At 34.8% G+C, this 17071-nt stretch overlaps 1 protein-coding gene across 13 annotated transcripts in view; it reads right to left on the reverse strand.

The window, feature by feature from the left end:
* Nucleotides 1-17071, reverse strand: part of SDCCAG8 (SHH signaling and ciliogenesis regulator SDCCAG8) — a 117674-nt gene that overhangs the window by 33897 nt on the left and 66706 nt on the right. For 2 of the 13 annotated variants that reach the window (XM_087718032.1, XM_087718031.1), the window contains one exon: nt 12619-12931. The exons of 10 other annotated variants lie outside the window; for them this stretch is intronic. In XM_087718032.1, coding sequence (XP_087574158.1) covers nt 12928-12931 — 4 coding nt within the window. In that variant the 3' untranslated portion in view covers nt 12619-12927. Of the gene's footprint in view, nt 1-12618; nt 12932-17071 lie in introns of those variants that run through there. One more of the 13 variants, XM_087718030.1, reaches the window with a different exon arrangement.

Genomic DNA, 17071 nt, shown 5'->3' on the forward strand with positions numbered 1-17071 from the left:
CAGCACTAGTAATTATAGTCTTGCAACTGTTTCAGACGCTTTTGTTTCATGACCTTCTTATCAGCAGGTTCCACAAAATCTTTTAGAATATTCTTATAAAAATAGCAATCTTAGTATTATAATTAAAACTGTAATTGCTATATTACATTGGAGCAATTTACAGGCACTGGACCTTTGGTTCTGTTTAATCAGCCCTTGAATCAGCTGAACAGAGAAATTGAGTGTTTTCATAAACTCAACCTCTATTCTCTTAGTGAGCACAGAGATAATTACCACTATTTCATTCACAAAAGCTCAAAATATACTTAAAAATAAGGTATCACAATTGGTTATCTATTTTTCATTAGAGATTGATAGCTTTCTATTTCCAGAGCAATAGACTAATTTCCCATTAATTGCTAAATATTGATAGAAATAGGAATATTAGGCTTAAACATCTTTCACAGACAATGCTATCATTTCCCAGTTAAAGGAAATGAAGATGTTTCTTATAAAGACACCAGCAATTCAGATAAAATGGTCCTGATTTCTTATCCTTCCTTTTAAACAAACAAAACACTGATAATTATAATAATTTTAAAAAGCTTTCAAACTGAAAATCCTCCTTGCGAATGAAAGAGGTTTAAAAAACAGGGACAGCTCAGCAGCTCTTTGTACCAGAAAAAAGGAGAATAAAATCATGCCATTTTTCAATATATTAATAAACAAATGGGGGAATGGGAAGGAGGGGTGGAGGAAAGGATGGAGCAGTAGGTGCCTGGGGGACAATTGCCTCTCCAGCAGCGGTAAGGCTGTTACTAGGCTTGCAGTACCATTTGTTCCATTACACAATCTCCTGAAGCCTTTTACAGAGAACTAAAACAACTGCCTGTACCAACACGACACATGGCTTTCCATCCCAACTCTTTGCTAATCCAGACGCTCCAACCATCTTTCTTTAAGATGCCATATGGTTGGCAGAAGCCTGTAGATCTAGCAGCACATCTGCTTGTACATTACTTTTTTTTCCCTTTCAAGACTTCCTCCTCCCAAAAAAAAAGGGGGGGGTAATTTTAATATTGTTTGTTATAAGAGATGTATATCTCTAGATACAGCTATACGCACACACTCACCAGGTTGCTACAATAGCTTCATTCTCCAAGGAACAATTAGAAACAGAGCAACAAATAAAGGAATAAAAGCCTTTTTCATTATTCCTGCCATTTCCAACACCAAAGCATCAGAAATGTTATTCACAAACAGCTAATTCACTGAATAGGACAGCATTTCATCTGTCAAGCATAAATCAATCAGGAATCAAGTAGGAAGCCAGAATAAAAGAAGTCTTGCTTTGTTAACTGGCAGAGTGAAGATCCGTATGCAAGTAAATCTGCATGAATACATTGTAGGAGCTTTTTCAGGGGAAAGGGAGTGTTGGAAATGCTTGATAAGCAAGATTATTGACAGTGTTAAAATCCTGATGGGGCAGAGAAATATACATAAAGTCATAACAAAACAGCTTGGAGAAATAAATTACACAATATTTTATAGCTGTTTAGAATGTTAAAAGTTTTAGACAACCAATTTTTATACAAAAGAAAAGGAAAAGAGTTGAAATGATAAACAAGGTAGATTGTACAAATATATTTCCTAAGAGGTAAACATCATGGTGATTCAAGAATAAAATAGGATGTTTAACTTTCCAAGTAAAATATGTAATTAAAAATGATTCAGAAAGAAATAGTACTGAACACTGAGGACCTATACTATTTGATAAATGTAGAACAGTATATGCCTATTCATTTTTATTTCAATATTTGAACTATGCAAATGTATAGCCTGTTTCCCCAAAAATAAGACCTCCCCGGATAATAAGCCCAATCGAGCTTTTGGGTGCATGTGCTAAAATAAGCCCTCCCCTGAAAATAAGCCCTCCCTGAAAATATTGCAACACAGCAGCAGCCATGAGGTGACCACACTCGCCACCTCCTGCACCTCAAAAATAATAAGATCTCCCCAAAAATAAGGCCAAGTGCTTATTTTGGGGGGGGGGGCAAAAGAAAATAAGACCCTGTCTTATTTTCGGGAAAACATGGTATTCAAGCACAGAAGGGAGAAGGATGGCCAATATGGACATGTTTAGGTAAGGTTAAGAGAAATCAAAAGCTTCTGAGTCATATGCCAACTTTCCAACAGTATAGCTACACAAGTCACAAAGAAGTGCACATCTTTGGACTTAGGAACATTGAACACATTGAAAATGCTGCACCCATTCAGACTATTTCTATGGAATCAAGCCATACATCTAATGAAAATGTAGCCAGGAAACAATGAGAAATATAAAATATAAACAAAAATATGTTTCTTTCTCCCCAGATTCCAGCCATTGTAAATATTATGTTTAACAGATTTCCATGTTCAGCAAGATTTCCATATGCAGGTGCAGAACCAAAGTACTGTATCAACAATCCACTTGGAACGCACAGCAAAATGCATAACTGCATCCATGTATTACAGAAAAATAATTCTTTCTTCAAAAGTCATGCTGGAATACCCCCTCTCCTTTTGACAGAATGGCATTTGCTCCCTTAGATCAACAGCTAACTCTTCAAATGAATATTGATTGATAGAGAATACTGCCAGCTGCAATTTTCAGTGTAACACTTCCTTTTTTCAGCATTCAGAACTTTTTGAAGTGTTCATCATTAAGTGTGAAATTGTCCATGCTTCTTCTCTGTCTGAAAATTGAGTATTTCTGGCAAGTCAGAGAAAATTCCCGATAACTGTTTCTATGAGGAGGAGGAAAAATATTTGTACATTTATTTTTTAATGAAATTTACATAGTAAAGTTTCAAAAAAAGTACTAAAACAAAATCTGGGTTTTATGACTTGCTGAACAGAAGACCGGGTATACAGGCAGGGTCCCAGCACTATTGAGGTGGGAAGGGGGAATCTCAATCTTTGCTTTGGTATTGGCACCTGTCCATGAAATAGTAATGCACCTTGTTACTGCTCCATCAATTCAAATAGCCATGAATGCAAGGACTGAGGTTGGGGAGGGGAAAGGGGGGGGGGGGAAGAGTCAGTATTTCCTAGGTCCTAGTTTGTTTCTTTTTTGAGATCTACTGAAACTATCTTTTGAGATCCACTGCACTATTTTGTGCTAATTAATGGTAGTTCAACATGCTGTATGAATTAGCAAAGTACATTTTAAGAAGATCTGAACACTGTTTTAGTTGTTATGTGGATCTTTCCTTTAACAAGCAAGTCAAAACACCTGGAATAGATATAATTTTAAGGTGCTCCCTCTAGGAACATACAACATCCATTTCTACTTAGTACCCCTATATTCATTTTTCATGTCTTGCAAGTTTTTGCTAGCCGTATGTTTAAAAACATCACCATTAATCACTTTTGATGCCCTAGTTTTCATAGCTCACAAATTCTTTTAAGATCCCAGACTCATACCTAGAATTTCCTATTCTTTTACTGTGAACAAAGCACAAAGAAAATGTACCTGCTGACATTTTAAACATTTAAAATTATATATCATGAAAACACAGCTGCTAAAATCAGAAACAGATAGCAAGTCACTAATCTATTACTGTAGTACTATAGAAGGAAAATGTATTGTTGTATTGAAGATGAAATGCATACAACTAAAACATTCTTAAAACATTTATACTGTTTTTCATATTTGGTGGTTAATATCTCATTTTTCAAGTGAAAAGAGATACATATTGCTAATCCTGCTTCAGAAGTTCAGTTTTGAGTTAAATATACAAATAAAATTTAAAGATAAACATTTAATAAAAGTGGCAATTTTAATTGTCACAAGAAGAAAAGTTATTCTGTCATATAATTCCCTAATGCTTTATTTCAGTATCAAAATTTGTTAAACCATCACAGACATACTAACATTTGTCTAAGATTTTTTTTAGTTCATTAGGTTGTGAACGTCTTTAACTTTCATGTGACCAAAAAAGAATTTTAAAAACGAAGTTAAATCCTGAAACAACTAAGGAAGAGATTATAGGTTCATACTTTTTCCAACTTAAAAAACTCAACAGGGTTGTCCCAAAGGTGTTTTTTCAAAAGGCAACTGGACTTTCTTTGTTCTTCCTTGAAGACATTGGCTTTTTCATTTCTGTACTGAAATGAAGTGACTCCATGAACTGAAGAAGCTTCTTGGATGAGAAGTGAAATTTCTTCAAGGAAAAACAGAGGAAATCGAAAAAGAAACTTCTGTCACAATATCAACTAGATGATTTATACAGTGCACTCCAACTGTGGTGAATCATATCCAAATGACAATAATGCAGATGGACTAACAGTAATCTCAGAGGCACTGTGAACGGAAGGACTCACTCTATTGAGTTTGAAGTTAAAAAGCATCCAGGTTATCTCGCTATCAGTCTATCTTTTTAAACTATTTTCATTCCAAAATGCAATCCCGAAAACACATTTAAGAAAGGAAAACCAACATGTTTTTGCTTCAAACAATTTATATAAATTTATGTAATTTGCATAATTTACTATATATTGAATATATTGAAATGTATCAAAACAGATTCTAGCATGAATTACATGCTATTAGTGTTGAGATAGATCAGGGCTGTCAAACTCCCGGCCTGCAGGCTGTATGTGTCACTTGCTGGCAACGCCTACACCCCGTTTAGCAAAGGAGAGAAAAAAAATCCTGATACGTCACGTGACGCCGCTGTGACGACATGAGTTTGACATCCTGATATCCTATTTTGGCAGATCACTGTGAAGTTTCCAAAAGATGACCTAATTAATTTACGAGCCACACATCACTATCACATAGGTAACCTTGAAAAGTATTTATCACATATTATCACATATTGATTTATTTGTTATTTAAATTTATAGGGCTGTCCAATCATTGTTTATTAGCACCTTACAAGGATTAAAAGCAAGACAAATGGTCCCTCTTGGCCATTTATAAGGCTATAGATAATGGAAAACTCCAGTGTCTAACTTCCATTTATACGGGTTATAGACAATAGAAAAACACACTACCATAACTCAGAACATAGGCTATAACAGCCAGATTTTAGGGTTCTTGTGATGGTGGTGGGATCAAGCTCATTCTTTGTCTTCCACCATCAGTATTCTAGACATCTCTTCATCTGTTTCATCCCCCTCAATTTCTCAGTATACCATGTGGGATTAAGAGTCTACATGTTAGGAGAGGTCTCATGAGTGCAATTCTATCCAGAGCCACATACATCTTTCTGTTCTAAGTAGCAACTAGTAGTTTGGAAGGACTATGCAGCAAATGATAAAATAAATGTAGTCTATAATCTACATGTATTTATTTTCAATATGAATATTTCAATATGAAAAGTCATGGAAGTAGAGTCTTTATGCATTTGGGTTTCCAATATGCAGATTCCTACAACATTTTCCAATTTTGTCCTATGCTTGTAATACCATGGCTATCTGTCTATTATCAGTAACATCTCTAAACTTGCAGTGATCTATTAGATTTGTTTTAATATTTAAATATATTTGGAAAAACATGTTCATAATAGAAGTTATGAAGTTTCTACTCTCTTTTTCCAAAGTATTTTATTCAGTGTGATTACCATCAGATGAATTGATATGTTTAGCAAATTATAGGATATCATTTCTGACATTATATATTTTCCTTTATTTACTGTGAAGTTTTATACAAATTTACAAAAAAGTAAATTCTAACTTAAAGAATAATAAATTAATAGTTTTCTGTTCTGTGCACTTCAAATCAAATGGGATGTTTGATTAATAATGAGAAATGCTACACATGTCTATGTAATATATATTGGACTTTACTGGGACAACCAATAAGAATAATTCTTATTTAGCCATGAAACACACTGGATAATCTTGTACCAATTGAAATTGAAATGTCTTACTACTCTGTTACTTCAGATGCTAAACAACCCAAACAAAACCCATATTATATTGTTGCAGATTGTGAGAAATTTTAGGAATGTTATTGACATTAAAATACTTAAATATTATTGCGTTCTAAATTAACGATTTCATCATAATGTAGACTTTGGTGAACTGGAGTCGGTTTCAACAAACTAATTAAAAGTTGACTTTATTTGGTAGGATAGCATATGTAAAACATATTCAATAAAAGTTTTTAAAAGTAGAATGCAACAATTCTGTGAACAATTTAAGGTAAGCAAATTTTTCAGGAAGACGAATTTGTTCAGATTTCTTCCCAGTTAAATATCAGAGTGGTTGTTGCTCCTGTGGAGGCATCTGGGGCAGTTTTTTGCCCAGTTATCTGTGAATGGTTTGACCCAGTGGTGGGATTCAACGTTTTTTACTACTGGTTCTGTGGGCGTAGCTTGCTGGACGTGGCATGGTTTGGTGAGCATGGCAGGGGAAGGATACTGTAAAATGTCCATTCCCTCCTGATCGGCTGGGACTCGGGAGGCAAAGAATAGGTAGGGTGGGGCCAGTCAGAGGTGGTATTTACCAGTTCTCCGAACTACTCAAAATTTCCGCTACCTGTTCTTCAGAACTGATCAGAACCTGCTGAATACCACCTCTGTTTTGACCCTGTTGCTCCTGAGTATGAATGCAAGCATTTGTGTTTTACTCAGGGTGCAGGCCTGAATATCGGATGGAAAGGACATTGGTCACACTTTTTGATTATCTCTGGCGGGAGAAGGATGGGGGTAGTACATCCATCCTTACTCTACTTGTAATCTCATTTATATCTTCTTAAATAAATAAAACAAATATATACACTGTATCAGTAAGATTCGTCTTCCTTTGAGGTGTCATATTTCTACTTTTAATGAGAACAAACAGTTGCTATCAATGAAAAGAGCCCTTCTTTAAGAGAGATGGGTGATTAAGAAATAGGATAACTAACTAAGTAGCTGAATAAACACTATCAATATTTTTCATTTCCTGAAATAATGCAGTATCAATGAAAATATGGATCATATTGATTTGGATTGATCCAATTATCAAATTACAGCTTTAAGGGAAAGTCAAATCCTGTAATTGGCCTATACCATATATAATGGGATACTGTTAATTCTTAGACAATGGGTATAAGATAGAGCCTAAATTAATAACTGATCAAAGTTCTTTTTGTATGCAATGCATATTTAAAATTCACTGCCATTAAGAGGTCATCTATTTGCACATATATGAGCTATATATTTCTTCTTTAATCTTCCTTTGAATTCATTTCAGTGAATTATCCTTGTAGTTTTTATTTTGACAGCTCTCTTTACAGCAGTAAAACAAAATGTGTGCATTGCAAATGGCAAGGATTCAAATTTCAGCTATGTTTATCCAAAATAGCACTGAACTGCTTCTGTACTTATGCTATACTGCCTACAGCCTTACGGAAGGGGAGACAGATGGGATGAATTTAGCAGGGAAACAGCTGGGGCTTGAAGTAGAGACAAGCAAAAGTTTTGCTATCAGGCTTCATTATGTATCAAGGTACCAGTAAAATGTGTATCCGTAAGGCAGCCAAAAAAAGTGTGTCATTTGACTAGTGATAATTACCTTTTCTCAACAGCTGACAATGTTCTAAGTAGCATTAAATAGGTATAATAATTAAGCAATAAGGCAGGCAGTGCTTTGCTTGGGATTATAGCTTGCCTCAGGTATGTTGCTAGGCATAAGGCTGAAGGGTGAGTGTTTTTAGACACTTGAGAAATGTAACAATCCCTAAGAAATGAACTACCTGGATTGTCTCACTGCTTTTAAACAGAGGTCCAGAGATGTTAGACACTTCAAAATCCTGTGGATTTTGCTGACATGAAAATAAAATGTCAAATGCCCAGTGTCTTTTATTTTTATCTTTAAAAGACCAGTCCCTTATTTCCATACTCAATTAAAAGGCTCAACATTAATATCCTATTATAATCCTATTAACCCATAGCTAGCAATATTGTTTAGTTTACTAATGAAATAAAGCTTTTTGTGTCAAGCTCTTACATTTTTTAATTTATAATTTTGCAATATTTCTACATTTCTTCATTCTCAGCCACATTTCATCTCCCTCAGTATTTATCTGCATACAGATCTCCCAAAAAAACAACCACTAGACAGTCAACACCAGTGTTATATTATTTCAGAAAGACATGAAGAACTCTTCCATTATAGTCAATTGTTCCATTAGAACAATCTGATTTAGAGTATGGCAGGCTGGCAAGAACAGCCTGTTTGATTCTGGAGTAAAAACAAAAACAAAAATGGGAGTTTACCAATTTAGCATACAGCAACTAAGTTAGAGAAACAGAGAAAATGTATTATAAGCCTCCAGTGGCCTCAAATTGATTTTTTCCTAAGAGTCCAAAGAGGCATGATTATGATTTTAAAAGACTCTACGAGATATGAATGTATCGGACGGTACACAGAAGTATCTGTAGTAGACAAGGAGAAAAAAATAACAATTACAGATAAACTGCTTGTCAATTTTAAAAGTTACTAAATAGGAACCAGTCTCTTATATTCTTACAATCCAGTGCTTCATGTAACCAATGTAATCCATAAATGTATTTAATATAATTCTCAACCCAGATTACTTTCACAACAATATTTCACATTCCACTTATTTGTACATTTTACAAGTTATTTCTAAAAGAAAAGATTTTGAAGTGCTTTTGGTCACAAAGCAACTAAAGTATAACCAGAAACAATCAGTGTGCCATTTAAAGAACTCTGCCAAATAGGTTGGTAATTAGATTTTATTGTTATTTGGAGTTCATATAAGGCCTATGGAAGGATCCCAATTTTGTTAAATACCCAAAGTGGATATTTGCTGTGTGAGATCTGCCGCTTACTAGTATTTACAAAACATCATACTGTGCATCTTGAAATATCAGAGGGATACCACACAGAAACTGAACTTAAACACACAGATGTATCCATAACACACAAATGAAGACAATGAGAAAATAGTAATTAGATATCAATTTAAATACCTGCTTAAAAACAATTATTTAAAGACAAATGACTCTACTGGAAACAAGCTATTAGAATCAGCAAAGAGGGTCCCATTCAGAATTATGACATAATATATACCTAAAAATAAAAGAGTATTTCTGCAACATTTTTAATCGGGGTCAAATTATTAAGTCGCTTGTGAATTAGATGCCTATTATGGGATATGGCATGCTGTTTTTGTTTAGTATTACACTAGTTTCTTTCCATAAATCTGCTAATATTGTATTGGCTCAATTCTTGGATCTTAGATCTTAGATTGGCTGCTTTCCTGAAGTTAAAGAGTTATCAAAGTAATGGTCATATGAATAAATTAAGATCCTTAATTCTTCATTCAACTCAATCTATCAAAGCACTTCAAAATGAAATTAAAGTGGGATTTTACTTAAATTTAATGTAGACAACCTATCTAATTGTAGCTTGATAACACAGGCATTCTATTATTATACCATAAGTAATTTATTAGTTGTAAAAGTTATTTGCAAAATGAAATAATGACACTTATGACATCTGCCTTTTCTGTCTATAGCAGAGATTTTTGGATAGATCTATAGGAGATCTTCACAGATGGGATGTTTTCCTCCTTTCTTCTGCCTTTACATGTGCATAGATTCGATATATGCATAAGGAGCGCATAGCAAACAATGAAAAGAGATGGTATATACTTAGAAAGCAATAGAGATGAAAAAATTGTATATAAATGTATATATTGTAAAAATGAGAAAGGATGAAATGAAGAATATGTATAAGATAGAATAGAATGGAAAATCCGAAATCAGAAAAAAGAAATACCGATAATAGAAAGTTGTAAAAGTGTAATTGTGATTTTAATGCTTGGAAAATGTCAAATAAAAATATATTTAAAAAAAAAGATTCGATATATGGAGATGGTGGGAAATAGAGAAATGGAAAATATGCACTGGTTTTCCTTCTTATAATGTCTGCTGCCTAATATATATGTAGTCAGGGGGAAAAAAAACTTGATTAGACTTTTGACCTTTTGCAATCCTATATAGGATCTATATCCCATGGTAGAATGGATCATAAAAGTATGGTCATATCTAAAGAACCATTCTAGACAATGTTCCTAATTCATTTTTCAAGTAACATTAATCACATATTTTCTACAATTAAGAAAATTTCATGGCAACAACTGACTGCAAAGTATATTAATCAACAGAATCTGATGGACTCCTTTAAGAGCTATAGCTCATGCACGAGGAGATGAGAAAGGGGGATATTAGTAATTCACATCTATAAAATACACACTATAAAATATGATATCAAATATTACATGTATCACAGTGAAACAGATTTCATAAATGTTATGCTTGCTTTCAATTCTGAAAAGGCCACCACTTCAGGTATTCCAATAAAACCCAGAAGCATAATACACGTTTGACACATTGAGTCTTTATAATCTAACATCTATGAAACTAGACAAGTTTTTTTTTCTTATTTATAGTAACAGGCAAGTGCAGAGCTCTGCCATCTTGTTACACAGATGGCTGTACATTTTTTTAATTGTTAACTTACAGCCACTGATGCCTGAGGAATAGACACACATCTGCCCCAAACTGCCAATCCTCTAAGCTTTTCTTTTGAACTATGGTACTCAAAAGAGATCAAGTAGGTGTTAGAAGCCAATTTTAAAAGCAAAATATTGGTCATATGCATAGACATACAGTAGACAAAGCTACATAGGCAGCAAAAAAACTCTTTTGGATTTGCATATAGCAGATCAACTAATCACTGAATGTAAAATATTATTTGAATGGATGTTTTTAATTGTTACCACGTCATAGAAATGGCTGGTATTAATTACAGGTGTGACTGATTCATATAGAAATAAAAACATGAATGTTTAAAAAGGTCATCTCTTGTCATAACAGTTCTCTTTTACCTGAGGAACTGATACATTAAATCTTCCACACATCAGTGCCAGCAAATTTATATTATTTATATTTATATTATTTTGATCTAAGAAAAAGAAAAGATATAACATTTTGACAAATTCCAGTGATTGTCTATGGAGATTCTCAGTCATACAGGTCATGGTTGTCCCAAAGGTGCATTTTCAAGAGGCAACTGGACTTGGATGAGAAGTGAAACATCTTCAAAGAAAAACCAGAAAGTCCAGTTGTCTCTTGAAAAACCACCTTTGGGGAAATTCCAATGAACTACAGCAATCTAATCATGACATTGAGGGTTACAAAACTACGTGGTTGTAAATATTTTTAATCAGGAATTAAAACTTAATGTTCTAGGAAATGCAACATCTCATTGCATTAGGCAATCCTGCCAATATCACTAATTGTAAAGGTTTTTTTAAAATCAAAACTGGATTTATGGCACTCCCAGCCAACTATATTTTTCTTAGTGATAACTCTGGTTTTATGTAATTACAAATAATTACAAGCAACCTTTCAGATAATTACCTTTAAAATATTATTTAAACTAGTAATTTACATCAGGAGTCACCAGCCCACAGGACATGGCCCATTCGGAACGTGGCCCATTTAGAACAGGGCCATGCAAGCGGGTGAGAGGATGCGCACATGAAGCTCCATTTGCCACTTGCATGGAACCACACTTCTCCCCTCCCCCTTCTGGTCCACCAAGCTGGAAAGGTTGAGAACCGCTGATTTACATGAAGCATGTTTTTCATCAAGTAAAATTGAACATTTAATTGTAGTTAGACCTCACTTCCGAAAAATTAACATATGGCAGAAGAATACTATAAAAATTTGAATAGACTAAAATATAGTTGCTATTCTGAAGGAAAAAGTAGAAAATATGCTCATAGAGCACCTGTTTGGAAAACATTTGTCACTTGGTTTCTTAGTATCTTCCTGATGTCCACCTGCAATAAGAAAGTGGAACTAGTGGAACACATCAGTTAGCTTCTTAGAACATCAATCCTGGGTAATTAGCAATATCTATCTGATAGGATAAAATAACATCGCGCACCCCAAAAAGATCACCCCAAAAAATCATGGTTACACTTTGGGGTTGAGCTAAGAAAGAAATGTTAGATCTTTAGTGTATGAGAGGCGTTTAGTGTGTGAAGCTTAGGACGAGCAATTATTACAGTACTGAAAATTCAGATAAGTGGTAAAAACTGGGCTAGGCTGAACAGATTCGAGTTTTTGCTTGTTTTATATTTTATGACTGGATCTGATTGATGACCACATTTAAATAAGCTTTCTCAGCTGTTTTGTCCTCTAGTGCTCAATTGTTTATCAAGACAAGGAGAAATGGGTGGTGCTATTTCAGTGATTATGTGGATATTATAGAAAATTTTACCAGTGTGGTAAAAATGACACACTGATCATTGAGGAATGATTCATGTTCTGATTTATTCTATGAACACAATCCTGATTATGCTGTTTGAATCAAAGTGCAGTTACTTAACACCAGAAAGTAGAAAGAGCTCATTCAATAAATGCTTAATCAAATAAGCTACTGTAAGGTAGGGTCTATAACAATTTGCCATGGCCAGCGTGCCATGACCAACTCGCCACAGCCAACTTTCTGCAGCTAACTCGCCACAGGATAAGAGTTACACTAATATTAAAGGCATGGTGGAATAGAAACATTAAAAAAAGGATGCCAAAGGAGGGAGAAAATGAAATGTGAATGACAAAAGTTAAAATATTTTTTTATTTATTTTAAATAATTAAATTGAATTTTCAATTGTCCCATGGTGAGTTGTCCCGTGATAAGTTGGTGATGGCGAGTTGTCCCATTCTGGTACAAGTAGCGCATGTGATTGAAGCTGGATGAGTGAAGATGAAAGATTCAAACAGATTCAACTCTGTTCATCAGATTTCTTGAATGACAGTCTACAACAGAAGACAAAGTTCTTTGGGTCCATGTAGTAAAGCCCCACCTCATAATGAGACCATAAGGCAACAATAGGATACGGTGATATGTTCATTTGTTTCCTGTCTTCTATCTGTATTGATAGAAGTGACATTAAAATTAATGCTGATTTTTCCTCCAACGTTTTGAAGGAAACTCAGTGAAGTTTATCATCAGATGTAGCTTAGTACTTTATGGCTTTCATTGTGATTAATCATAACCACAAACATGACAAGGCACATTTTTATTCATAGCCAGAATATAAGTGACTTAAATTAGTTGAAAATACTGTCATGACTATGGTTAAGCTTTGGAGCTACAACAATTACAATCTGCCTATTCTCAGATAAAACTAGGTGGAGTTTTCAAAGCTTTGGAAGATTTTCCAATCACTTAATGGAATGGGGGAATGACATGATAAGTTCACAGAATTGTTGAGTGTTCTACTTCTAAACTCAGACATTTTAGTTTTCTGAAGAATTTAAGAAATTGAGATGCTTAATGTACTTCCAGCTTGTGGGGCAATTAACCCCACAACACTTCTCCATTTGGCACACTAGGCTTCCCCCCCCCCCAACATCTACAGTTTCTGATAATGATTGCCTCTTTTCTTGTTTCCAGCTGTCATATTCAGTGCTAGAAAGGAATGTACAGTAGAATAAATTCTTCCTACTTAAAGAAAAGTCTTATTCTGCATGTACAGGAGAAAGATGGGGCTAGAACTCCCCTCTTTGACTGATGATGTTCCGAAACACTGCAAGACACTGAATGTATATAAACAAAAGAAGACTCAGTTCAGATAAGACTGAGTTTGGTTGGCCAGCAGATATGACAAAATAAGACTGTAGGTATACCCTATTCAGAATTGGGCAGCATTCCCTCTAAAGCAGATTTGAAGCCTGGAGGTACATTTAGATCCAGCACTGTGTACCAGTTGTGCCTGTTTCTGCTGGAGACATACATGACCATAATGATGTATGCCTTAATTATCTCATGTTTAAATTAATGTAGCTATTTTTTCCAGGGGCCTGCCCTTGAAGAATGCTTGGAAAGACTCACATCAAAAACAATGTGGTCACATTGCCTTCTTATGCAGGCTCTGTTTACCACAGTATGCTATTCCCATACCAACTGCTCAAGTTTACAAACCCTCTTGATCATAGCTAAGATGCAGGTCCCAGAAAACCCTAAATTATTTAGGGTCAGTCCATCTGAAAAGTATAACTTTTCAGACGATCCTGTCAATTATTTAAAAATCGATTTCAGAGAATGTTTTCATCACCAAGATATGGCACACTAGTGACAAACGGAACATTTATTTCCTGTGGCAGAATTCCATCTGTAATCTTCCATTTCTAAGGCAATTAAGATTGGTTTACTTTTATTTAGTGTTTGATAAGTATGCATTCTCTTGGTGGTCCTTCATATCCATATGTTATGGTTGAGAACATGTCTATGACAATACATACACACACACACACAAACACAAAACTACTAGTGAATTTGTACCATACTACTCAAGTTGTTGTTTTTTCTCTCTCTTTTTAAGTAGTTCTGGGCTTCCATAGAATAGCTTAATAAAAAGCCATTAATTACATCCATCATATTTGATGAAGATTAACCAATGGAGATATCCAGCAGACTTTCATTTATTAAACCCTGATATGAACTGGATAAGCATTCCATTCAGTTATAACTGCTGCTATGATAAAAATAATGCTGAGGATCTCACATGTCCTATATTAAATCCAAACTCATTTTATGTGTATAAAAAAAATCCCTTCTCACCCTATGAAAGATATGTGTCTTTGATAGAGGTGAATTGAAAGGACATGAGATTCTGAGCTTTTCTGTGAAGTATCTGAGCTATTCCTAGCACTCCATTCTTCTGAACAACAAGCTCTGACATTGTTCCTAGGGTTTCTTGGAGCCACTCTTCCAGCTGAGGAGTCACAGGATCAAGGGCTCCTACTACCACTCAAATCATTTTGGCCTTTACTTTCCATATCCACTCCATTTTTTCTGTCAGGCCTTGGTACTTCTCCAGCTTCTCATACTCCTTCTTCCAGATGTAGCTGTCCATAGCACTACAACATTGTGCAGATGTTCTTGTACAGAGTGCCAGCTAATTGGTTCTGCCAGTCAGTACATGTTGTTCCTACCTGCATCTTACACCCTGCCACCATATGTAGGACTCTCTCTCGTTATATTATAGATATTATCTATAATTTTTATAGAATATATAACATTTTTATTAAGAGTTTTAAGAACAATAATAAGAACATACACAAACTAAAGAACAAGAAGGACAAAAGAGAAAGGGAAAGATTAAACAAAAGCTAAACCTGCAAAAAGAAAATATAAGAGGTAAAAAATATAGATAAAAGATGAAAAGTAGAAAAAAGAAAACAAGAAAAGATATAAATATCTTTTAAACAAGGTAAAATAAGAATAATTTATCATCTTCATTGCAACTGTAAGTAGTTATATTTTAACCTCTCCCTCTCTAAGGTTATGTCATGACTCCCTTCTTTCTGTAGTCTATTCATCCAATCATCTAATCATCAAAACCATAAAATCACATGTTAAGTTTTTTTTATTCTTTTTTATGCAAAAAGTCATTAAGGGATTTTCAGTCAGTTATAAATGTGGTTATTGACTTTTCTCTAATCAAACAAGTCAATTACAGAAAGCTCTGTCATCTTCACAAAGCATTCCTCTATTGTAGGAAAGGAAGGAAAGAGATCCTGCAGATTTTATGTAACTGATTATAGGGGAGGGCATTCAACTCCGTTTCAAGGACCATTGTGCCAATGCTGTCTGAAGAAATTTCTGTGGTCATATGGCAGCAAGATACCATGGAATGCTGTTTCCTCCCCACCAAAGTGGTACCTATTTATTTACTTGCATTTGTATACTTTTGAGTTGCTAGGCAAAGGGACCTCACACCATCATATGACACTAGGATCTCGAATCTCGGCTGTTGGTTTCCAGCTGACAAGCTCAGCATCTTAACTACTGAGTCACCATACCACTCTCTCCCCTGGAGATATTGTCAACATTTTTCCATCTTTGGGCATATAATCATGTTGAAGAAATCACATATAAAATGTTTTCAATGACTCTTTTCTTTTTATTCACCAATCCCAGGAGGAAAAGTTCTGGTTTCAATTAAATATTAATTCTGGTATTTAAAATTCTATGAATCACTATATGTATCTGAGCCTAAATTTTTCAAGCTTTTTTACATGTCCAAGATGATAAAATGACTCTTCTTATTTTTCACATTTTCAATACAAATCTTTAAGATTCTACCTTTTTCTAGTGTTATATACCTATAGTACATAATTTTATAAATATTTTCTTTAAGATTATAACATAATGTAAACTTTAATCCTTTCAACTAAATATTTGACTGAAGTGATGCGGTCACTGCCCTTTTGTAGAGCTCCCTGGAAGCTGTAGGAGCCTGATGGGGGCAAAAGGTTTAAGCTGAACCCTGATAATGGTAACCTTGATAATATAGGTATGTGGAGCCTCACCATCTGGAGATTTAAAATCTTTAGTTCTGGGTGGGTTGGCATCCCTGAGCAAACCAGCAGTAACAGAAGCAGGAACCCACCCCTGAATGTAATACCACTGTTACGTGAGCTGCACTGGCTGTTTCTGGGTGCAATTCAGCAATGGGATTCACTTACCTTCCCTACCAGTTCACAAATGAGTGCACGTGCTGCGTATGCACATGCACATGCACACCACATTCTGTACATGCACAGTGCTCACGCATTACATCAGGGCAGGTGGGCAAAGCCTTCCACAGCCTCCGCTACAGGTTCACCCGAACCGGAGAGAACTGGCTGAATACCACCTCTGGTGCAAATTTAAGGTATTGGTTATTATCATTAAAGTTATCTATGGCATGGGTCCAGGATACCCATGCCATACTTTCCCCAATGGGACTGGCCTGCCCATTGATGCTGGCAGAAGGAGTCTACTGTGGATATTAACTTTTGAGGTTAATAATGATCCATTCTTTTTTAGAATCATATAAAGATTCTTGAATCAGCTTCATATGTATTTGAAGTCTGCTATGAAATTCATTTAGTTGAGATTTTAAAATTAAAAGTTAACTTCTAAGGTATTTGATGTAAGTCTTGTCCCAAGTACAGCTTTTATGTTCACTTTAGATCATTTCCTTATTTTCTTTCAGTTTCTTTTAAATTATAATCATCTC

The sequence above is a fragment of the Thamnophis sirtalis genome, unplaced genomic scaffold, assembly GCF_051295495.1.
Source record: "Thamnophis sirtalis isolate CommonGarterSnake01/CBP01778 unplaced genomic scaffold, rThaSir2_p1.2 scaffold_6, whole genome shotgun sequence".
Lineage (NCBI taxonomy): Eukaryota > Metazoa > Chordata > Lepidosauria > Squamata > Natricidae > Thamnophis > Thamnophis sirtalis.